Here is a 25,132-nt window from a genome sequence, read left to right on the forward strand (position 1 = left end):
TATACAAAAGGATTTCATAGTTTAGTTGCAAGTTCAAAGGCAAGCGTTGTTCTGTTACTGCTATATGAAAGGTCAGAGAAAAACTATTAGGACCTTGCTTGTACTCCCTATGTTGCAGGTCCTGAAATATGTCATTCTAATTATATATGGAAATACACACTTTTTTTGTATGTGGTGGGAAGGGGGTGGTGAACTATATTAAATATTATCTGATTACTAGGGATGATTTAACATTTTTGTGAAAATGCTTTTTTCTTTTTTTTTATTATTTTTTAAATTGTTACTTTCCCCATTTTTTTTTTTGGTAGCACTTTCACATTGTGGCCTTGGTCAAAGAAACAAAAATGCTAGTTTATCAGACAATCAGTGTCGCCTGTCACTGTTTCGAAGCGCTTGTCACAGCTTCCAAACTATTTCGATGTGCTGTCTTGATGTGAATACGTTTTAACATTTTGGTGAACAACAATTATTTAAAAAAATACCCTGTTACATTTGTACAAAAATGCTCCAAGCCTAGTACACATCTGTAAAACAGTGCATTTGTAAAATGTACCAATGCTAATTGGAATTCCAGTGCACAACTACAATCTTATTCTGCTAGGCAAATGTTATTATTACTAATGTGATTAAATATAGTCATATGTTTTTGAAAATATTTTTTTAAGAATTGTTGTGTTTTATATACATTTTAAAAAATGGCATCCAATAGTCAGTGCTATAAGAGTTTAAAAAAAAAAGTGTTCTTTTTTCTTCTCTTTGATTTCCATAAATTATGGCAAACATGTTTGTTCTGATTTTTTTTTCAGATTTTAGTAATTTGATTTAATAAAAAACAAATTTAACTAACTGTGACTTACTTTTTCTTATTTATTTATACTCATTAACACTGTTTTTCATTAAAAAGTCATTGCCGCTGAATTTTGCACACAGCACTCTTTCCTCATTGCAGATTTTAGGAAATTTTACTGCAGATTTCCATGGGGACTAAATAATAATGAAATAGTATGTTATTTAATGAAAGTAACTTTAAAGAAAGACTTACCCAAGGATAACTAATTACTAAAAAACAAATAAAAAAAACAGGCATAGATATAAATGTGAGTATATTAGATGAATGTGCTGGTCTGCTGTTGAATGGAGTTATCTTTCCTTTCGGTGTGCAGGCAGTGTTGAAAGTGCTGATACAGTAGAATCTAGGGCTCAATCTTGATGTTAGGGAACAATCCACAAAGACAGAACAGACATATATTATTATTATTATTATTATTTATTTCTTAGCAGACGCCCTTATCCAGGGCGACTTACAATTGTTACAACATATCACATTCTACAGATATCACATTATTTTTACATACAATTACCCATTTATACAGTTGGGTTTTTACTGGAGCAATCTAGGTAAAGTACCTTGCTCAAGGGTACAACAGCAGTGTCCACTGGGGATTGAACCCACAACCCTCCGGTCAAGAGTACAGAGCTCTAACCACTACTCCACACTACATATAGTACTATATTCCAACTATGAACAGTTTGAACCATTTACTCCAACTAAATAGTTAATGTTTTAAGCTCAAAATGCTATTTAAAGGTTGGACGCAAGCGGTTTGTTTCACTCAGTTAGGACGAACGATACTTTGTCTTTAATTTCCCCTTTTGTCTTTCTGTCATGTCCTATTACTCAATGTATTGATTAATTAAATGAATGTAGCAGCATGATCAGTTCTCATATGAACTTATTTATGTTGCCACTTGGCTATGAAGGGACTACAAATGTGACCCCTAGCAAGCATTAACATTACATTCATTCACAGAAGTTGTGCTCCATCCTACGGATGCGATGTTAAATCAATGTCCTATTGTAAGTGACCCTGCATATAATGCAGTTCACAGCCTGCCTCTGTAAAGCGCTTTGTGATGGTGGTCCACTATGAAAGGCGCTATTTAAAAATAAAGATATATATTATATATTAAACTGATTGTTGCTAACAAAATCATTCCATAAATCTTACCTGTTCTGAAATTCTACTAGCTACACAGCCCTCACATACACAGTTTTGAAAGAAACACATGGTTTCGCAAACATGTCTTTTCATTTTAAAACATGACATCTGGTACTAAATAAAGTTCCCAGTTTTCACGCCTTGCTCTCCGGAAATCTGTTACACTTGCTTGCTCTATGTAATTTCACCTCACCTCAGGAAACACTTGTATAACGAATTGTTGGCTACTAAACAATCACTTTCACGCGTACCAATAATGTATTTGAGCTCAGTGTTCATGTAAAAGAATGATCCTTACATGGCATGAATTATCTGAAGGCCTTTACCCAAAAGTTACTGGTTTAGAGTCGGCCACTTCTATTTATGTTGCAGGTTACATGAAAACTTTTTTGCTGAATAGAACTCTAATGTCTGAATGCACAGGGTGTCAGTAGAGGTTCATAATGAACTTCAGATTCCCTTTGAGTACTCTTCTTTAATATATAATTTTTTTTCAAAAAATAAAAACACTATTTAGTCAATAGCCACTCTATAAAGAGCTTATGATGCCAGATACGTCATATTTTTTCTGATCTTTAAACTTCCTTTCATGAAAAGCCTGTTTAAACCACACTGATTAAAGAATGCATGAATGATAGTGCTGTGACAAGACTGTATTATTAATTCATTGCAAACAGCGGATTTGGGTGTGTTTGAAAAATGTTCATGGCAGACTATAATAAAAGCACTGAGAAATTCTTGTTCATTAACATTTAATTACAACATTCTCTTTCAGATGAAATATCCCATATAATCTGTCAGAATCAATCAGGTGTCCTGAAAGGAGAAGACATGCCAAAAGGATGGGGAATATGTCAATTGCGGTAGTCCCTGTTTCTTCTAGCTGTCATGTTGCATCCCAGTGTTCAGAAGACGGCGCTGATGTGAAGTTGAGGTATAAGCTCTTCTGCCAATGCAGCTCCCCCTGACAGAAGTCTAAAGTAGGTTGTTTCCTCTCATAACAACTGATGTTTGTTCAAAGGAAGCCTTCTAGTTGGCAATCTTCAAAGTATTTTGATGAAGCCCTCATTGTAACTGTGTTTATCTCCCCCCACCTCTTATTATATCCTTGATTCCATCTCCACGACGACTGATGCTCTCCCGTGACTCCTGCAGGCATAGCCAGGTCACCCCTGCTTTGACACAGAAACCATTTTAGGGTTGCAGTGAAGGGTACAGTTTGACCTTCGAAGGTTCGGAACACATTACCGAAGGAAGGTTTGAATCCTTCAATGGTACTCATTTGCATAATGTACTGGTGACATCACCATAGCTACTTGTTTATATTTGATTGAAAATCCTATTAATTTTACAGGTATAAATAAAACCTTCACATGTAGTTTAAAAATATGTTATACAGAACAGTAATCATGTTTTTATCATTTCAATAAAAATAAAAATACACGTTGTTTATTTACACATAATTGATGCTGCTTGTGATATATACAGTAAGCTTGTGTAGCGTGCATAGGGGAAGGCAGCAGCAGGGCTGGTAGGTGACCTAATTACACAAAGACATCAACCCGATATACGCTCCTTGCAAAGGAGTCGGCTCTTTTGTACAGCGGTATCGGTGCTATGCTTTAGTGCAAGAGGTCCCGGGTTCGCGCCGGCCTGTGTGTGGATTGCCTCGCCCTGTGTGATGCACCTGCCTGCGTTAACCGAGATCGCCACATTGTTTAACTAAATTAAAGACAAAACTTAACGGAGAATACTTTAGGGAGGAATTAATGAGGGAAAGTGAGGCACATACCTGTTATATTTAAAAGACAAAAACATAAATACACAAGTACACAGCAGGCTTACTACAGCAGTGCTGTCAGCTTCACGTCGTTACGCTGTCTGGAGCACTGCAGTTCTAAAGGGACAGCCAGGAAGTGATGTGCTTTTGTAGTTCTGCCGGTTGTAGTTTTTTTTATTTTTATTTACTAGCTCGACAGAACTACAACACGCATGTTTCCCTGTGGTTGCCTGGCTACACTTGCAGTGCAGCAGCATCAACTGCAGTGGACTTAGGAAAACAAAGCTTTATTTAACAGTCACTGTTCCAAGCAGGTTATCAGTCACAGTCACATGTTACTACTACTAAAAATATTAATAAAAATACTAATAATAATATGAACTTATGCTTCTCAAGTGAACCCAGAGATTGGATGTGCCTCCATGATACATCAACAATTGCTTGCACAGTTTGCATGCAACTTTTGTTTTGGTCGTCTGGGTATTTAACAAAAAAATCCCAAACAACAGAGGGGTTTCTTTTAATACAGCTTGCGCTACACAACGCTTTGCTGTCTAGATGGAGAATGAAGAAATTAAAGGTTTGCCTCTGGATAACAGGAGCTGGAGGGGAGGGGCGGACGGTGCTCAGTTTTCGAAATTAAAATTGTTAAGTGTTAGCGTATATTTTGTATGTTTCAAACATATTCCACCATAGCACTTCTCTTACACTGTCTTGTACACCAGGTATTCAATACATATTTTACTGAAGCACTACAACCATTATAGGTACACTGCAGAAGTCTTGAGCCGTGATGTTTGCCCACTGAACTTAGTTTAAAAAAAAAAAAAAACACACACACACACACACAGCCGGCAGGTACTGACATTAGTATAGAGTGGTAAATAAAACGTACCTGTCCAGCTATGAGAGGGACCACTACTGTCATAAACAGCTGTGAGAATATGGATGTGAAAGGCACAGAAGAGGAAGACCCAAGCTGTAAGAGATAACACAGAAATACCTACATTGAATGACAAGCCATTGCAAGTATTTTGCAGGTTTGTATTGATCATTTTTTTGTAACCAAGTACGCTGCCACCACAGAGGAACACATTGCAGAAAGGGATGTTTATCTGGTTCCACAGTTAACAGGATCGTTCATGTTTGTAGCTAAAATGTATTTGTATAAAAAGGTAAGTAGAAACTCTGTCCATTTGGACTGTAGAATTCCCTGGTGTGTAAATAGTACAATCTAAAAAGGACCTTTTAATACAAAAATCCAAGGCTGCAGTTATATTAACTGTCTAATCTTTACAGTGTATAGTCTTAGAAGAAAAATAGCACTGTCCAACTATAATGTCCAATCACATTCTGATTATTTTTCTCCTGTTATTTGCGCAGTGAACGTGTGTGTTTTGTATGGAAAAGGTCTAAGCAATGATGTTGCAAGGTTTTAAAATACAAAAAACGAAACAAATCTCCTGTGCGTACTTGACCTTTAATGGCAATATAAATGTATTTCCAAAAAAGATCAGCATTGAAACCCCCCAGTGAACGTAATAGCTACTACACATACCCTTAGTATATTAGCTAGCGTTATATAAAGTAAACCAAGGCACATTTTAAACTTTAATCGCATGAATCTGCTGAGCTGCAAACAAAACTCGGAGCTCTTAACCCACACATTCACTGAATAATCAGCCACCCACCCCAAACCCTACTGCACTCCGTTGTCAAGTTCTTAGTTCTGCCCCTGCTTCTCTGCTGCTATTAAAACAGCACCTGTAGAACTCCTCTGTTTGTATCCTGGGACACTATCACCCTTCATTTAAATGTGCTTTATTTTGCTCTTATCTGCCCCCTATTATACTGCATTTAATCCTGTACTTCAGAATATTGTAATCTGCCAAGTGTTTAACCTGTAGTATTTTGTATTTAATCGTATCCTAATGTAACTATCACTATTTAATCATATCCTGATGTAACTATCACTATTATCTGCTGTATTATTAAATTGTGGTTTGTCACACTTGAACAAAAGTTACTGTATTTCTTGCTCTTATTGTATTACTTGTATTGTAACACTTGAAATGTATTTGCTTACGATTGTAAGTCGCCCTGGATAAGGGCGTCTGCTAAGAAATAAATAATAATATTAAGACGTTTCTTAATGATGCACCCTTCAGCTGACTGGTCCCAGCATTCATCTGCATTTAATTCAAGGGGAAAATTAAAAGCATACATTTGTCAGAGTGCCTGGAATTCCCAGGGACTTTTCTGCAGCCTCCGAGGGTGTATTGTTGAGGTAATAGGCCTAATATTTATTTAGTTATAAAATGAATGCTGAATAAGGTGTCTGTGTTATATTAAGTGCCAGCGCAGCTTTTCTTCAGTTCAGATACTGTATCAAAAGGGAGAGACAGAAACGGAAGTTAAACTCCTAAATTTGAACAAATGACAATATTATTAAAAATAAATTATAATAAAAGTATGTGAGACCTCAAGCTCTAACCCTTGCATTAAATTAATTAGAAACCAAAACTATTTTAAAAAAATTTTACTGGGTAAAAAGTTTAATATTTTATTTTATTTTATTTTTTTTTAATAATATGCACATTCCCTGGCTGCAAATGGAACCCAATTACCTCAGAGTGTAGATCACAAAGCCATTAGGGTGGGTTTGTGGAGAGCAGCTGTTGAAATCAAAAGGAATAGGAACATGAAAGTAATAAAAGCAAACCAGCTGACGAGAAACTGCTCTAAAAAGCTAACTGATGTATTCATGGTTTAACCCTTTTGTGCGTTGCCTTGCTTTGTGTAGGTTGATTTTGTAAGCAAATATATTAAGTACTGTACTTCTTGGTGTCATTGTGTTCTAACAGGATATGTTGTGCATCTAGTGGCAAACAGCCTCAATGACTGGACTCCTGTCATGTTAGCAATTGACAGCTGCTGGATATTTATGAAACAGGAAGTCTGCATATGTCTCACTACAAACTTGCAGTGCTTTTGAGAATATACCTGTATTATAAAATAAAATCCAACCAAACAGCACAACAACAGTGTAATGTGTTTCATTGCAGGCCTTTTGAGGTACAGTCTAATATGAAATATTCTCTGAAGTCCTGTTAACAGATTGGAATCAAGTCACTAATCATACTTAATGGTCCTAGAAACAAAAGGTGCACCGTTGTTCCTATACTTGCTCCCACTGGAGGAATGAGGATAGATGGTGAACTTACTGTTACCAGTGACAAGACAATAAGAAATAGTTCTTGTACTTACAAAAAGTAGCAGTAAAAGTGGAGTTACGACAATACCCTGAAAAACAAGGAGAGAGACAGAGATCCATTAGCATTTGGCAGAGGATTTTAATTTTAAATGTATGAATCATATGCCTATAGGTTCCGCGCCACCTATATTTATTCCTATATTTTAAAGGGAAACAAAGGAAGCTATTGGAAACAATTAACATACATTTTTTATATAATTAAATGCAAGAAAATGATTAGTTTGGGAGCCACAGGAAATAATGTGATAATAAAAAGAAAATATCGAAAAAACCCACAATGATATAAAAACAACTTTGGGCTGAATGAGATGCCAGCGTGCACCATTTGTATGCTGTCCTCCAGTCTACAATGATACTAAATAAGAAAAGTGAAGATCATTAGTTCTAGAAATCGCCTAACTGAGATGCAATGTTTGGTTTTCAGCAGGTTTCTAATTATTGTACCCAGTTATCCAGCTGTGCCATTCCATAATACACTTTTTAAAAATGATTTTTCAAAAGGCACAGAAATATACTGGTTTGGACAAACAAAAAACTTTAACTGTAGCACCGCAAAAATACAATTAAACAAAACAGCAACTTCTTTGTGATGCTTTATAAGATGCATTCATATAAAAAATCCAATGGAAATGTACATGACATAAAGAAGCTTGGTTTGGGGTAAAGTACATCGATTGCAATGCTGGAAAAAGCTTAGGGCACCAAGGCACTGTACCCCAGAAAATGAAACCCTAATAGTTAAAGATCCCGAACAGACAACCTACAGCAACAATATGGGAACAGAAATGACTTCCACTAATACAGTATATACCTCTGGTTTTCTATCTATTAAAAACAGCCCTGAAGAAAGCAGTGAACCACATTCTTTGTTGTTTAAACAACAATTTCCAAGTCTAAGTCTGTTTGAGCCTGGAACAGAAGGGATGGCAAAAGTGTTCACAGAAAGCCGATGTCTACTTAGAAATGCACATTTTCAAGCAGTCATCCAGGTCTTATATTTCTGATAACACCTGGCTACCTACTGATGCTCTACTTCTGGCTTCCTTTTTGATACATTTGCACCTCTGAACTGAAAGGCTACGCGTGTGCCTTTCTATGACAAGCAAATCCTGCAATGATGGCTTTGCAATGCCTTTCTGAGATATAAATAAACCTCACTGTGTACAAGAGCTGTAAATGCACTATTCTCTTCAAAACAGATTGACAAGAAGAAAAAAGACTTTCTTCATCAAAGATTAAAAAAAAGAAAACCACATCTCTTCTTTAAAAACAAAAGTAACAGAACAGTTCTTAAGAAAATATGGACCATTCAGGAAAAAAAGTGTTTTTAGGTCTCATCACGCTAATTCCCCCTTTTATGCTTTCAGATGACACGTGCATTGATACATTTTAACCGATTACTGTTAAATGCCTACTGCATTTTCCCGTCCTTAATCAAATTAGTGGTTATTTAGTTACTTCAAATTCAAACCAACCTTTTAATACACTTGACTGGCACTACACAAGGAAATACTTTAATGACAGTGGCAAAATGAATACATTCTATACCCTATAGAAAGCTCCAGGGTAAACTGTGTGTGCACGGACAAATTACTTTTAATGAGTGTTCAGAAGTGTGAACGACAGAATAATTTAGTAAACAGTCACCCAGTAATACACTGCAAAATACAATATCTGAAATGGGTAAACAAGCCAAAATTATTTTTTAAAAAAATAAATAAAATAAATATGAATCTCCTTAATAGCCATCACTGGCTTATAGAACAGTTACTGCACATTTTCTATTGGTCTATATTTCTATATATTTATTTAAAACATAGTTATACAAGCTCAATCCAGTTTAAGCTTTGCAAAACTATTTTAAATAAAATATTTCAATATCAGGATGCTGCTCCTAACCTGACAAACTTAATTAGATGTGAATACGGGCTCTTACATAATACTAAATATTTTACACGTTCAAGAATAAAAACAACCTGACTATATAACACGCTGGCAGATTAAATGACAGAATCAAGTGAAAAAAAAAAAAAAATCAATAGTGGTTTACTTGTGGGATGTAAACATAGCTGCTGGTAACATTTTTTTCTTTCTTTCATCTTTTTAAACCATGGGACAATATTTCCGTATTTAATCATGCCTGCTTTAGTAGGGGTGTCTCGTGAGGATTTCCCTGGGAGCAAACAAGGTGTGCAATGACACAGAGCTTAAACTGCTGCAGGCTACAGCATGGCTTTATTATTCAGAACGGCAATCTAGAGAGTAAAACACTCATCCACTGAAAATACAATCCATTTGGTAACAAAGTACCGCAGAAAACATCAATGACCCAGGTGTCCAGTTTTCCCCCCTTTTTTTTTTAAAACACAGCTGAACCATCTCCATGTCAAAAAATCAACTGGAATGTATTCCTTAAAAAGAACAAATGGAAGCGATAGGGCACACTTTTGTGTACATGTGTTGTCCTTTACATAATTGATCAATCAGTTATGCCAATGGTATGCCTGAGGTGTATTCTGCAATATATACAAGATGTGTACCCCTGATGTAAGTTGATGTCATTCACAATTGGCAAGGCAGAAGATCAGACAGGCTTGACAGCAGATCCGTGTTTGGTTGGCAGGTGCTTCTGCATCTAACACTGCACCTTTCACCAGGTATCTACTCACAAAAATCCTACTATTTATTGTCAAATTCTGTTTACGTGGGGCAATTATGTTACTTCTATACATTTCTGGTTTATTCCAGTAGTGGCTGCAGGATTTAATTCTTGGCTGGGCCCCAAATTTTCACAGACAGGCCGTTTATGATGTAATGATGTAATTACTAATATGTGCATTTAAAGAAGTGGAAGGGGGTTCACTGATCCCTGGTACTGGTGCATTCGTTGATTCGTTTGTTCGTTTTCTTTTTACAAAATTATAAAGACTGGATTGTCGGGACATAGCTAATGCATAAGATGCAAATATAGCTACGGTTTACTGCAAAGTTGGCTAAACTTTCTGTAGGTAATTAGACAGCTAATTGCAAATGTAAAAACTTAGCTAAACAGCAGCTGCTAGCAAGCTGGTTGCATGCGTGCCTTGCAGTGACCATGCTATGCCTGTACGTTAAAGGCATAGCATGGTCAGACGATCATTCTACAAACTTTGGTTTTAATTGTCTGATAATTGGCGTGCACAGGATTTGCCTGTACATTCGGCTTGGCATGAGAAAATTAAAATTGTAAATCACTGGGTGGGCCCATGAGCAAAATAGCGGGCCCAGGCCCCTCAGGCCCAAGCGTGGCTCTGCCCCTGGTTTATTCAGATTTTTCTCTATAATATAAGATGATAATCCCAATTACCTGGTGTTCCATTAACGTCTAGAACAAGCACACCTCTGTAGTTTTAGTTATTTTAATCTAATTTACTGGACAAGCCCTGTTTGAGACTCAGTACTGTGGCCACAAGGGGTTGTCCTTTTAAAACAATGAGATTCCTCAAAATTGGCCAGTACTGTATGTAACCAGCTGCCAAGCTAGGACTTACAACAACAACAACAACAACAACAACATCATTCATCGTCTGTATGATAGCAAAAAAAAAATGTTGGGAACAAAGAGCAACCTCCAAGTCAATAAAAACAGAGAAAGAATAGACACTCTTAGATGCTCAGTTTGACACTTTCCAAAAACTTAAAAGGCTCAATCGTCTGCTGCTATTTTCTCATTCCATTTTATCTGTTGTACTTAACACTTAAAAAGGATAATAACGCATACCAAAGTAACGCTTTTGTCATGTTGCGTTAGTTTATTTATTTATTGAACTTAAAGATCACTGATTGTTTCTTATGTGGAGTGAAAGACAACTATTTAAGTATGAAAGATAATAACATCTTTATTTTTATATAGCGCCTTTCATAGTGGACCACCATCACAAAGCGCTTTACAGAGGTAGGCTGTGAACTGTGCATTATATGCAGAGTCACTTACAATAGGACATTGATTTAACATGTCATCCGCAGGATGGGGCACAAGGAGGTTAAGTGATTTGCTCAGGGTCACACAATGAGTCAGTCAGTGGCAGAGGTGGGATTTGAACCGGTGACCTTCTGGTTACAAGCCCTGGACTTTAACCACTGGACCATGCTGCCTCCAAGATATGTTTTTGTGTTGTATGTGTGTGTTTGCATACACTGTACTCTGTCTAGCTACTTTATAACTCCAAGCATTTACACTCCAACTACTGCTGCAGCGGTAAAAACAGCTTGAGTGTCGTCTAAAAATGCTCTTACTGTAAACCTTAACACAACACAACCGGCACACACACAATATGCCACTTACTAGGGTACTGTTAGGAATTCAGTGAGGTGCAAATAATAATTTTTATACGTAAAGCTAATATTAAATACAGGCAGATTCACTGAAGAGTAGTATTAAAATCAGAGCAATTCTATGCTGCAACCAGTAGAGGGCATTGTCTTCAACATTTTCATTTTGCAGGATAGGTTCAGCATCAGAAAAAAAAAAAAAAAAAATCCGGAACTGTTGTAGCACTAATTCTGACATTCAGTTCTTCTCACACACACACAGAAAAAGGGGCCTGGATTTAGCAACAATAGCATTTCAATTATTACTGCAACAATCAAGATATGTATACTGTACTTACAAGACAAGTAGAATTCTTTCATTTCAAAGGGCCTGATAGCAAGCTGCAAATGCACCACTTTTGAAGTGACACATCATTTCAACTCCAAACCAGCAAACTGCACTACTTGCATGGGGCTTGAACTGAAGACATTACCAAGCCTTTTAAAATACACTAATCCTATCCAACGTGTATGTTTACAGTATACTGTACATACAATAAACCACACATACTGCTATACATTTGCATCATACAAATAAACACTAAGGTAATATAAAGCAAATCCTTATACACATGTAGCACCTACAGGATTGGATTAGACTGCTTGCTTGTATGGCACACTTGTCAGTTTTTTTTTTTTTGCACCTCTGTCCGTTACACACACTGTTGACTGTAGGGATGTGTTCACCCACTAGATGGCGCTTTAAGCCCTTTATTTTAAATGATGGCGGTTTCAAGATCTTACTGCACTGCCCCTTTACTGCATGTGAGCAGGGTTGTCAACTGTTCAAATACTCATGGGCAATGTTGGTTTTAGATCTGTGTTAACAACCATGTACTCCTATTGGAATTCTGCAATTTCAGAATTGAATGGTGAAGTATACACACTGTCCTGCATTCAGTCTTGTTTCTATGTTTTTTTTTTTCTTCTTTATGTTAATGTGATACAAAAAATATTCATGATCTGGCTAACTGGTTAAATTAAACGTATTTTCCTTCATGGCTGCCAGTAACTTTTTTTTTTTTTTTTAGCAAGTGAAGATTTACTGATACAGATACATTCACAGTGACCTGTGACTGGTCGGATAACTCCTGTAATAACATTTGACCAACAAGAGAGCATATTGAGGAGGAGACTGATTGCTCACCTCCGTGTTATCCGCTTTCTATTGAAGAGCGTAGCAAAAGAGTTTCAACCAGTTCACACATACATCTCACAATACGGTATATTTATAGGTTCACAAAGTGTAAAAAGTCTAGTTTACCTGTAGGAGGTTATGAGAAAGTCTGGAGGAGATTTGAGAGCATTTCTTGCTGTTATCATGTTCACTGTGTGGAGTGTGCCAGTCAGATGGACACAATCACTGCATCAAAAACAAGAGCATGTTTTTACTACTTTCAAAGCAGTATCAGTTCGTGGTCTGAGACTCTGCTCTGCGGTTTGCTCTGTTACACCCAGAGTATTATTGCGATACACACACACACACACACACACACACACACACACACACACATTCAGCACTCACATATCCGACCCTATATAATTTTGACTTCAGTGACAGTTAAAAGAGTGTGACGCATATCTGACTATAGTAATCCGTCACATATCCGCCCTAACCGTTTATCCGTTTATCTCTTCAGCAACCTGTCTGTGAGTGCGTCACTGAAGGGGGTGGGAGCAGGTCTGACACGACCAGTCAGAGACAGGGAGTGTTGGACCAATGAGTGTGGAAAGGGGAGGGACTTGGGTGTGTGTGTGGAGATTGAAAGAGAGAAGCGGGATCTGGCGGCAGGAGAGTTAAGAGAGGTTGAGAGCCATTGTTTACTAAAAGCTAAAAAAATAATAAATACAGTGGTTTCCTACGGCTTTGAACCGCAGTTGTTGTCTCATTATATCCTGGAAACCCTGCAGCTCATCGCTACAATATGTAAATAAATCCTGTTCGCCTGCGGGGCGTATCAACTTCAACCTCCGTCTCGATCTCCTGTCTGTCACTCAGCAGCGATTGCACACATCCACACGGCAGACAGCTACTCTGTCAGAAGCATTAATACCCTGTATCTCTCTAAACAAGGGATTTAGGGGAGCTCCCTAATAAAAGCTGAATCTCAAAACAATAAAAAATATAGTACAGTAATTGTTACAGCTGTGTATAATGGTATTTAAAACAGGATTAATTTATCCGCCTTTTTACATATCCGCCCTTACTCTGGTCCCATCAATCGCGTGTGACGGGTAAGTACATTAATTTATTACATTTATATAATAGGGATTCATTTTGTTCTTAACACAAGGATGGTAAAACGCAACTGACGTGTATCTGAGTGTCGTATATCGTATGTGTGTATGTGTGTATATATATATATATATATATATATATATATATATAAAACCCTCACAATAATTTTGACATTTTAAGAAGCAGAAAAAAGGGTTAAATCCAAGCCAAATGAACAAATAGACTCATTTTCTTTGGTCACTATCTCAAAATGTAATGAAATCATCAGGGCTTGTCAATTAGTACATTACACTATGTTCCCCAAAACTGCAGCGTCATAGCATATTTGCATTTTGGGGATTATGGTATGATGGATTTAAATGACAAGCCCTGATAATTTCATCACATTCCGAGATGGTGACCCTGGAGTCATCTGCTAATTTGACATGGAATTAACAAAGCATTAATTTGAATACGAACAAATGAAGACAGTCTAAACATACAACAATTGTACATGACTAGTAAATGTGATATACAGTGGCATCTTTTTTCCTTCATATCTTGGTAATATGTATTTTCAAGTTTTGGGGTCAGTTAAAAAATAAAATCATCTTTATTTACAAACTGTACTTTGTGGTGGAGGTTTCTTCATTTTCTCGCAGTGTAAAAAATAATATGCCTCCCTGTCATATACACGTGCCGTGAGCCCAGACATGAAAGTAATACAAATAAGAATAAAACGCAGTTCATATAGTTGCAGAAGATGCAGAACAAAATATTCTCTAAAACTAAATATCCTCTAGTCACATAACATATGGGATTACACCAGAGTTTATTTTTCTGCAGAAACTACATACTTCTATGAATTTAAAATAATAATAAAAAAAGGTTCTTTGAGGTATTCCCGGGATAGAAATAAGACTCCTATGGCACAGCAGTTTCACCTATTCCAGATTTTAATACGAGCTTGATTAGCCAGTGTATAGGGATCAAGATCAGGTATGTGTTAGTAAAACCGGGAATGGATCAAATTACTACACAACAGGAGTCTTATTTCTATCCGTGTATACATTAATTGATCAAAACAACAGAGCCCTGGTAGGCTGGTGCTCACTATAATTAAGCTTTAGTATGATAATAGAATTGCTTTCTACTCCACACTGCATAAATAAATATACATATATAAGACCTACAGTAAGCTATACATACATCAACTTGAATACATTGCATGTACCGGCTCTAAACCCGATAACAAATCCAGAAAGCCAGCAAGACAGTTCTGTTTATTAAGGACATATAGATTAGTAGATCAGATTGCTTGATTTCTGCCAGTGGAAACTAAATTTGAAACGTACGTAGGTCAGGGGTTGGAAAATTGTAGGTTAGAAAATAAAACTGATGAGTACAAACTGGTTCTTACTAACCTGGGTTATTGTATATCAGATGCACGATCATGCTCCCCCACAAACAAACACTTTTTTCAAAAACACAATAAAAATGGCTTTATACCCTGAACTTTACAATAATCTCGGTCAGCAATGGCCAGTGATTCATTTCTGATCCATAGAAATGTATGCTAATTATCAGGCTATTTGGTTTGTCAGGAAGAGACAACAGGAGATAAAATCTGGAAGAAACAGAAAATCCTTTTCAGGCTTTTGTTTTGGCAGTCCCCCCTCCCCCTATCCCCAAGCAACGTCTGGGAAAGTGGACATCAAGAATTTAATCAATGAATAATTCTTATTGAGTACATTTACTTGCAACATGTTTCTTAGCCACTGAGTTTACATTTTGTTATTTCCCGGCACAAGCCAAAAAAAATTAATTAAAAAAAATCAAGGGAAATACAGAGTTCAGTACCCAGGTGGGATCATGCAGATATTAATAAGATGAATCTCAAGCTAGTCTTCTGGTAACTGTGATGCATGGGAGGTAGAGAGCTGCAGCTAATGTTTAAGGTAAACTAAAGGGCATACGTTGATGTCATTTGCTGTATATGGCTTACTATGAGTAGTATGCTATAGTATGACTATAGAACTCTAACTCTACACAACACACAAAACATATGACCTGTAGTAAGCTATATATACTGTAGATTGAACAACTTGAAACTGACTTTAAACCTAGAAATCCAGCAACATAGTCTATTCAGATAACATGCCTGTGTTATCCATGATAAATCAGTAATTTACCATGATTCATTTTGCAGATATTTGAAAGAGAAATAGAAATGAGATTTGAAGCCATGCAACAAAAGTATGTGGTTAAACACAGTTAGATGTCACTTTATGCAGTTATACATTCGTAGACATTCATACGGAAGCAAGCAACAGAGATCTTGTCCTTCACAGGATCACAGCCTTCGAGACGAGTCATTTTATGCAAGCCTTCCTCTCTCATTTCCCAGCCCCAGTCTTTACATGTTATGAGAGACTGCAGACTGCTGAATGTGTTGGTGTTTTTTGAGATCTAGACTCATAATAGGGCAGACTGATATCAGTATCTTCATTGTGCATGAACTCCTCTACCAATCAACCAACAATAAAAAAACAACACATACAAATAAGCCACCCTGAATCAAAGTTTAACCAAGGTTCCAGAGCAACACTGACCTTATTCGATATAAACATCACAAAATAGCAGCCTTGCAGCTGCTCAATTTCCAGTTGTGTATTTTGAACTATTTTGCATTTGTTTTTAAATAAATTAGTAATATTAGTAAAAAGTGACAAAATAAACATAGTTAACCTAGAAACAGTAAAATAATGATAACATGTATTCAGATACGTTAACTCGCTTGCCATTTAATGATACCAAAACAGTTTAGAACAGTTTCATGAATTTCAAATTATATTTAATTAATAAAAATGGTTTCTTATAGTTTACCTCAGAATGTATTATTTTGTGAAAGTTTATGGATGAAGTATGTTGTAAGTATTAGTCTAAAGACTACACTGACTACAAGCAATAAACAGAAAAAGGAGTCAAAACGCTTGACTAACTATTGACTTCAATTTACGGGACAATGAGTCATTAGTGTGAAAATACAGGACCAGTAGTGAAAACATCATGGAATCACCTGCAGGGTTGTCGAGTAGAATGCTTGTTAAAATACATGGCAGTTCTTCAGCACTTATGAATCCCATGGTTTGTATTGGAGCTTCACATGTATTTTTGCATCCTAATAAACCACGTGATGTTTCTAAATATGTTAGCACAGCTTAAAACACACTTTATATAAATCAGGTAGACAAAGGTCAGGGTGCTGGGACAGACCTTACAGTAGTTAATGTAGGGGCTTATTTGCTGACACAGCACTGGGGAGCCGAACATTAGTTTTGTATATAGTACTCTATGTATAGTGGAGGGAGTTCAGTGTGGTTAAGCATCCCTGCAAGCATAATGTCAAGGGAAATGGCATCTCTGATGGAATAGTTTGTAAACATAAAGTAAAATGGCATGTGAAAAAGCACAGATGTGCACCAAGGTGTTCTATCTCTGTATCCCAGAAACTTAAAAATCACTGGCCCTCAATATGGCAGCCATATTAGGTCAGAAGTGAATGTCATAGTCACCAACACATGTAAAGTGCAGTGCTTATATAACTCTGTGCCTCACTTCCACTGAAGTCACTTCCTCAAATAGTCCTTGAGATAGAGGCTTTGACGCTGTAGCTGCTTACCCTAAACTGTTCATTTCTCAAAGTTGCAATTTCAACAGAATTTCAATAAAACAGGATTTTGTTCTGCTTTTTGATAAACAGCTGTGGGTAATTAATCATGTTCTGTGTAAATAAAAATAATTTAAATAAACAACTTACAATAAGAAATACTATTGAGAATTTACCAATGCTTCATTGTGATATTTTACTCTTTTTGAGAACTGCTACTGCAAAGTAATGTTTACAGGTAAAACAAAAGCCATTTTCACAATGCAGAGACTATATATCGTACTGGTATTTGTATATAATACATTGAGATTTTCCATGGCTTCAAACGCTTTAATTGAGGCAGAATTGTGTACCGTAAATCCCCAGTGGTCACACTTAATTCAGTGTCAGTCTAAGCCATACCCACGAGGCTACACTGCTCAAATACAACTTCAGTTGTATTCACAGGATGCCACCCGGTGGTGTTCAAAGATGCCAATAAAAAGAAATAAGTCATTCCCAGCCTGATACTAAACTTTTGCATTGCCTCCCTCCCTCCTTTTTTTAACATCTCATTGCTAAACATCATGGCTTAAAACAGTGCAGGCTTCTGTTTTTGGAAGCTCAAAAGCCAGACAGGGCGATGGATCTCAAACTCTAAGTGAATCCATATTACATGTGTACTGTGCTGTCTGTTGGGCCTCGGGTCATCAATTATGAATAGAAATATACAGCTACAACAGTAGCCTGTGTCACAGGCTTGTAAATGGTTTCTTAAAAGGAACACAAATACAGGTTTGCCATTTAGATGCATTCCTAGGCCACACAATGAATCCGCAAACTGAACAGAATCAGCGATTTTCAAAGGTCACATTTTTAGTTAAATTGTCACATGATCATACTGTTATCCTGCACTTGCATTTGTTTGCCACAAGGAAAAATATGCATGGGAAGACACAATGGCCTAATGTATTGGCCACAGAAGGCGGCTAGTGATTCACGTTCACTTACTGTACAGGATCAAATCAGGATAAAACAAACTTTTATATGAATAATGCCAAATAAAAGGAGTGGGAGTAAAGGGATCGATATTCCATTTAATATGAATGAATAAAAAGCAGAGCTTTCAACAGAGCTGTGATTCACCAAATTATACAATAAAAATCTACTTTAACCTTGATGAATGTATCACTTCAAAAAATAGTTGCCTAACCCATACAAATGAAAGAATAGGGAATTTTTAAGGATTTATTCCAGCTGAAATAAGTAAAGCTACTTGGGTTTCTATAATAACAGGTCCTGATTTTCTCCACGTGTCTCTTTTTTTTTTTTTTTGAAAAGGAAAAAAAAAGAGTTGTCAGTTCTCCTGCAACATTTATGGAAGCAGCATGGTAGCCTGAAAAAGACTGAGCTTTGGTTTGTCATGTTAACAGCGTCACATACAGTAGCTTGTCAATAAAGTTGTTACTGAAAGGCAGTCACAGATGCAAAACAGCCCTTTCTGGAAGGGGACAAGGAGATCTGGAAAGCTGACTGCTGTGAGGAATTGGTAGGTGATGAGCTCCATGACACGTCCAAGCCTTTCAGGCCAGGGCTAGGGCCAGGGTGAAAAAGAGACCTTATTGACGTTTTCAGGAGCTTCCTTACCATTCAACACCACATTACAATAACACACAGTCAATAATCTTTGCCTGGAACAACCAGAAAAGTTATGAAACTGGTAAATACCACGTCTACATGCCCAGCTGAAAGCTACGGAGGATTTGGTCAGGGATTGGTGGTACTGTATATCCTTTGAATGACTCTTTATGATTTTATGATTCCCTGTGTAATGACAAAAATACATTTGAGAGTGTTTTTCTTGATTAGCAAACATTTGCCAAACTAAAGGCTTGAATTACTGCAAGACAAAACAAACAGTCAACCAGTGTCTTGTTTTGAGTGCATGCTCCATCATTTTCCACACTAAGTCCCCTCTAACATTTTTTGCTTGGGTCGACCACTTCGGGTTGGGGTTGATTTAAATTTTTAGAACCCTGAAACCCTTTTGTGTTCGGGGTGGGATTGTCTTGACTTCATCGCAATGAGCAGCAACGTCACAGTGCGTGTCAGTTTTCCCATTAAAACTACAGTAGCACATTAGCTGCGCAGGACACAACTGATTACCATAATTTTTGCTGTATTATTATTATTTGTTTATTTAGCAGACTCCTTTATCCAAGGCGACTTACAGACACTAGGGTGTGTGAACTATGCATCAGCTGCAGAGTCACTTACAACTATGTCTCACCCGAAAGATGGAGCACAAGGAGGTTAAGTGACTTACTCAGGGTCACACGATGAGTCAGTGGCTGAGGTGGGATTTGAACCGGGGACCTCCTGGTTACAAACCCTTTTCTTTAACCACTGGACCACACAGCCTCCTGTATTCAGAATAAAATAACATATCAAATAGGAACCTAAATATTACACATTTGTTTAATTCTAACAAATAATAACATTAATAAAATAATCTGAATTGATAGGGGTGTATTTCAGGGTGGGGGTCCTAACATTAATTAATTAATTATATAGATATTTTAAGATATTTTCGTTGTTTGAATTTGTATTGTTGCTGTTTTTATCTTCTCCCATTCCTCTGTAAGCGATGAATTGCATAATTAACAGGTTTCATCATGTTTGTATTCTACACCAGGATTTAGCTGGAAAGTCTAAGATTCTAAACAGTCTTTCATGCTAAAAATGCAGTACTTTAAGTTTAGTGCTGATAATAGGTGAAGGATAATCGCAATAGTCAATCTAGGTATTGTTTTTTTTTTTTATTACTGACTGAGGTTCCTTGTTTAGATGGTCTGTTTGAAAAGGTCTTCTGTTAATTTTATTGAAGCATAATCCAGATCTCTCGAATCGTGGTTACTGACATTATTTAGGCAAGCCCCATGGAATAAGATGTTGGCCTGTACTGTTGTAGTTATTTTTACAGAAAAAAGTATGTAAAGTGTGGGCTCCCGAGTGGCGCATCCAGTAAAAGCACTTGCGTAGAGTGCAGGAGGCGCCCTATAGTCTGGACGTCGAGAGTTCGAGTCCAGGCTATTTCTTTGCCGACCAAAGACGGGGGCTCCCAGGGGGCGGCGCTCAATTGGCCGAGCGTCGCCCGGGGGGAGGGAGGGTTAGGTCGGCCAGGGTGTCCTCGGCTCACCGCGCACCAGTGACCCCTGTAGTCTGGCCGGGCGCCTGCGGGCATGCCTGTAAGCTGCCTGAGAGCTGCGTTGTCCTCCGACGCTGTAGCTCTTGGGTTGTATGAAAAAAAGCGGTCGGCTGACGGCACACGCTTCGGAGGACAGCGTGTGTTCGTCTTCGCCCTCCCGAGTCAGCGCAGGGAGCGGTGAGCTGAGCATAATAAAATAATTGGCCATTCCAAATTGGGAGAAAATAATAAAAAATAATTTGCAACGACTAAATTAAATAAAAAGTATGTAAAGTGATCATTTTCTATTGTTTGCTAGAAATAGTAAAGCCAAAATCCATCTCTGTTACACTACAAACTGCCAAGCCAGACATCAAGAAGAAAACTGCCCTCAAAATATTGTTAATGTGGAAGGGTTCCTTATGTTTCTGACAAGGAATCACTGGGATGGTTTTAAATGTTGGTACCGTATCCATCATGTACATTGCATCTGAAGAAGAGAAATATTTTTAAAAGGTCAAGATAGTGTAAGGACTGCTGTTTTGGGTAATTGAAGAGGTTAACCGAAGTTAGTATTTACGTTACTGTTCAAATGATTGTTTTGTAAATATAATTGTAAGAGATTAAACGTTAGGAAGGCATACTGTACATGTATGGAATAGATCACCTGATGTAATTAGAACAGCTAAAAAACTGGAATTAAAAATGGGTTAACAGTGTGGTATCATCAATTTGCCAAGTGGCCTCTTCTCATTTCTCAACATACACTCTTAATAGTTATTACAGATTTATTTTTGTACTTACAAAATGTACACACAATTTTGGGACTACATACCTCTCTTCGTCAGATGAAAACAGAGAAGACACAAAATGTGTACATTCCTAACGCAAGGTATACAATGAGAAGGGTTATGGTCATATGGTATGTTGCAAAGAAATTAGACCCAATACATGTACTGATTAAAGTTCCCTTTTTTTCACTGCAGCCTATACTATCCCAAGGAAAACATTGCTTTTAAGTGATAAAAAGATCACTATCATTACTGTTGCCAAGCAACGGTGTGTGCAGGCAGACATTTACAGTAGCACGTTCCGTTGTGTGTACTCTGTGATGCCTTTTTGTTCTGTACGTTACAGCGACGTGTCACATTTGAAATTTCAAAAGACAGCCAAGTCTCTGCAACTTTCTTCCCACCCCTTCTTCTATGACTTTGCAAATTGTCGAAGAATCAGGGGCAGATTCCAAAAGATTAGATCAATAAAACTGAATGGATGAAATATAAAAGATAAGAACAGTCTTTTAAAAGCTCATAAAATTACATATTTTCCATTTGTAATACACCAACAGATACTATATGTTATCCACTGTACCGCTTATAACCTTTCTGTTCTCTAAACAGTGCCAGTCTGTAAAGGTCACAACCTGCAATATAGAGAGTTCTGAATGCCTGGTGTGTGGTTACAGAAGAAGGACATTTGATTGGGCATTTTCACCTGACTGGTTGAATGTGTCAATAAACTTCTGTCACTAGACAGAGAAAAGACATTACTGGCCGATAATCATCCATCTGTGAAACAACTGTAAAGCAAGTCAACCTGTAAAAGCTTTCTACATGGCATTCTCATTTTTCTTTTTTTCAAATTAAATTAGGAGTTTGGATTTTATGACAACATGTACTATTAAGCTTTTCTGACAGTGGTATAGCAATGCAAACTAGGCATTTAGGCAAACAACAACAATTTATACCCCATCCTACCAAACAATTAAGGTGTTGCCTATTTTCCTCCACTCAGGCCACATGGTTTAAAATAAATAAATAAATAAATAAATGATAGTCATCTGGGTAGAAACCCATTCTTGGCATAACAACTAGAATGGGTGCGTTTTTTCTGAACAAAAACAAAGCATCCCTGGGGACAATAGCATGGGTGTCATCCTGCCACATCTCCCATAGTGTATGCCCTATATGATGCCTGATAGTTATGCACTTTGGGACTCTCAAAAGGCAACACAAATTTTGCTTAGGTAATAACTGTCCATCAGCCAAAACCCATTCCAAGAAAGCTCATTATTTTATTGACCATTCTATTGTATTGTATGGCTTTGCCACCCAGGTGGATAACTGCTTTTCAGGAAGGAACATGAAAGGGTTAATGAATAAGTCTAAAACATGTATTACACCCAGAAAACATAGAAGTGAACATGATTTGTAAAGTATAATATGAGGGCCCTCTCCCCCTCTTGCTGAATTAACACTACAAGGCAACATTTGTTTTGCTTTATGATTTTTTTTTTTTTTTTTAATTTCCCAATTCCGCCTGGGCTTCCAATTAATTGCAATGTTACTTTCTGTACAGATACTGCACACCTTATTGAACTGAGCGACTTTCATGCTATAGCAGAAACACCACTTCACAGCGATCCAAGCATGAGGATCAATAACACACAAAAATGTCTAAAGGGAATCTCATAAAAAAAAAAATGATTGCAACATTTGTAATAACTCAGAACTACCTTAAATTTGCACAACCTTATCTGTCAACCAAAGTCAACATTACATTTTCTATTTAAAATATACTTCATACTCTTGTATGGTTCTGGTTTATAAAAAAGCCATGCCCACTTTTTGTACTACTTTTCCAAGCCTTTTTGTATGTATAAGCTTGTCTATTACTGTACTGGGATGTTTTACTTTCAAATAGGTGGCTTCAGGTCTAGTGGTTAGCAGCCAGGAGATCCAGGGCACGATACCAAACAGTCACTGACTGAGACTGTCTGACCTTGGGCATGTCACTTGACCTTAGGCATCAGTCCCTTCTAGCTGTAACTAGAATGAGGTCCCAAATGGGGATCTGGGTTTATCCATGCTGGGTGATTTCTTGAATAAAAATAAACTCTCCAGAGAGTTTTCACGAGACTCCACCTAGAAGTGTAGGGGGTTAGTAAACTATTATCAGTCAAAATCTGGTTATACAAAGCAGTTAAGAGCCTGGAAATCCCAATAAAGTGACCACACATATGTCACTGGCTGCCAAACTGCAGAAACTAGGACTGATGTAACAAAGGAGTGCTCAATCAATGATGCATTGAGGCACATAACAAATGCCAGTCAAAACCCATTACGTTCAACGGCCCTCTTTAAATTCCACTTCAGTGCCTTGACCCTGTTGCTTGCAGCCAAAGACACCAGGTTTTTTTTTTTTTGAGCACCATGTCTGAAGAGTATGCCATATCTGAAGTGTACAAGAGAGTGTGTACTTTGCAAAATAAAAGAAAGACACCAACCAAGATTTAGCTCTGCATGCGAACAAGGCTAAGAGAAGTGAAATCAACACTCTTTGTCAAAGTTGAGCTTCAGGCAAGCTGGAGGCAGTGCACAGTGTGAGCAAATTTGGCAGCCAAGTGTGCCTTATGTTGACAGCTGAAAAGGAATGTAACGTACTAATGGCAAGAGATGTGCCCACAACAATTTTCTATACATTTATTTTCTCAATACATTTAGAAGGCAGCTTTTTTTGGCCTGTCACATACCATTCCGGCTTTTAATTTTTGTATGTATATATATTTTAGAATAGACCATCTGCCTGCATGAAAAATATTACGCAGGGTTACACAAAGCAGTCCGGGCGAAATCCGATTTCAGTAAAGCACAGCCTGGTTTTCACGGCTCTTTGTCATTACCTGAGCAGCAGTTGTAATGCATAGTTCACTTCCAAGTGTCTATAAGTCACTTTGGATAAAGGCGTCTGCTAAATGACTAAATAAATAAATATATTAAAAAATATAATAATAATAATAATAATAATAATAATAATAATAATAATAATAATAATAATTATTATTATTATTATTATTATTATTATTATTATTATTATTATTATTATTATTATTATTATTATTTATTATTATTATTATTATTATTATTATTATTATTATTATTATGATGATGATGATGATGTGACACTGGGGAAGTCGCTTCACCCACATGTGCCTTACTTCTACCAGGCTGTTAAACACAAAATACAAACAGAAAAACCACTGGAAATGTACTGGAGGCGTATCCTGGGACTGTACATTTCATAAAAAGCAAGAAAACCAGCAAGAAAGAAAGAAAGAAAGAAAGAAAGAAAGAAAGAAAGAAAGAAAAAAAAAGAAAGTCATATTATGTTCAATCGAACAGTGTAAACCCAATAAAAGGCCTCCAACAAAAGAAAAAAGTCGTCCGGTTTTGTTATGGAGACACAAGCAAAGGACACTTAAGACATGCATTTAAATATATTTATATAATATATTTGTTATCTTGTAAATGTGTTACTAATTGATTTGGAGCAAAATGGGTTAAATATGTCTTAGCAGCCCTGACTAAGACACAACAGTAAATAAAAACAATTTACAAAACAATTTATTATTATTATTATTATTATTATTATTATTATTATTATTTTTTATGTTTTAATAAACATTCTGTCAAAGGAAACCAAATCAACACAGACTGAACAAAAGTAAGAAAATCAATTATAACGAAGTCACAGGACCGGCTAGTGAATTGTTTCTGGCAGTTATTTGGTATAATATGGTTAATATTTCTAGCTGGGTAAATTAACACCATTTTGCCACTGCAGATTTCCAGGAACATGTGCTACCAGGGGACTTGTTCTGCTAGTCAAAGTAAT

General features: G+C 36.9%; 1 protein-coding gene across 1 annotated transcript in view; it reads right to left on the minus strand.

Moving 5' to 3' along the window:
• LOC117420621 (sodium/bile acid cotransporter 7-A) overlaps positions 1-25,132 on the minus strand; it is a 117,061-nt gene that overhangs the window by 31,743 nt on the left and 60,186 nt on the right. Inside the window, 2 exon segments of the mRNA XM_034034118.3 lie at positions 4,676-4,759; positions 7,048-7,083. Coding sequence (XP_033890009.3) covers positions 4,676-4,759; positions 7,048-7,083 — 120 coding nt within the window.

Source organism: Acipenser ruthenus, chromosome 1, assembly GCF_902713425.1.
Source record: "Acipenser ruthenus chromosome 1, fAciRut3.2 maternal haplotype, whole genome shotgun sequence".
NCBI lineage: Eukaryota > Metazoa > Chordata > Actinopteri > Acipenseriformes > Acipenseridae > Acipenser > Acipenser ruthenus.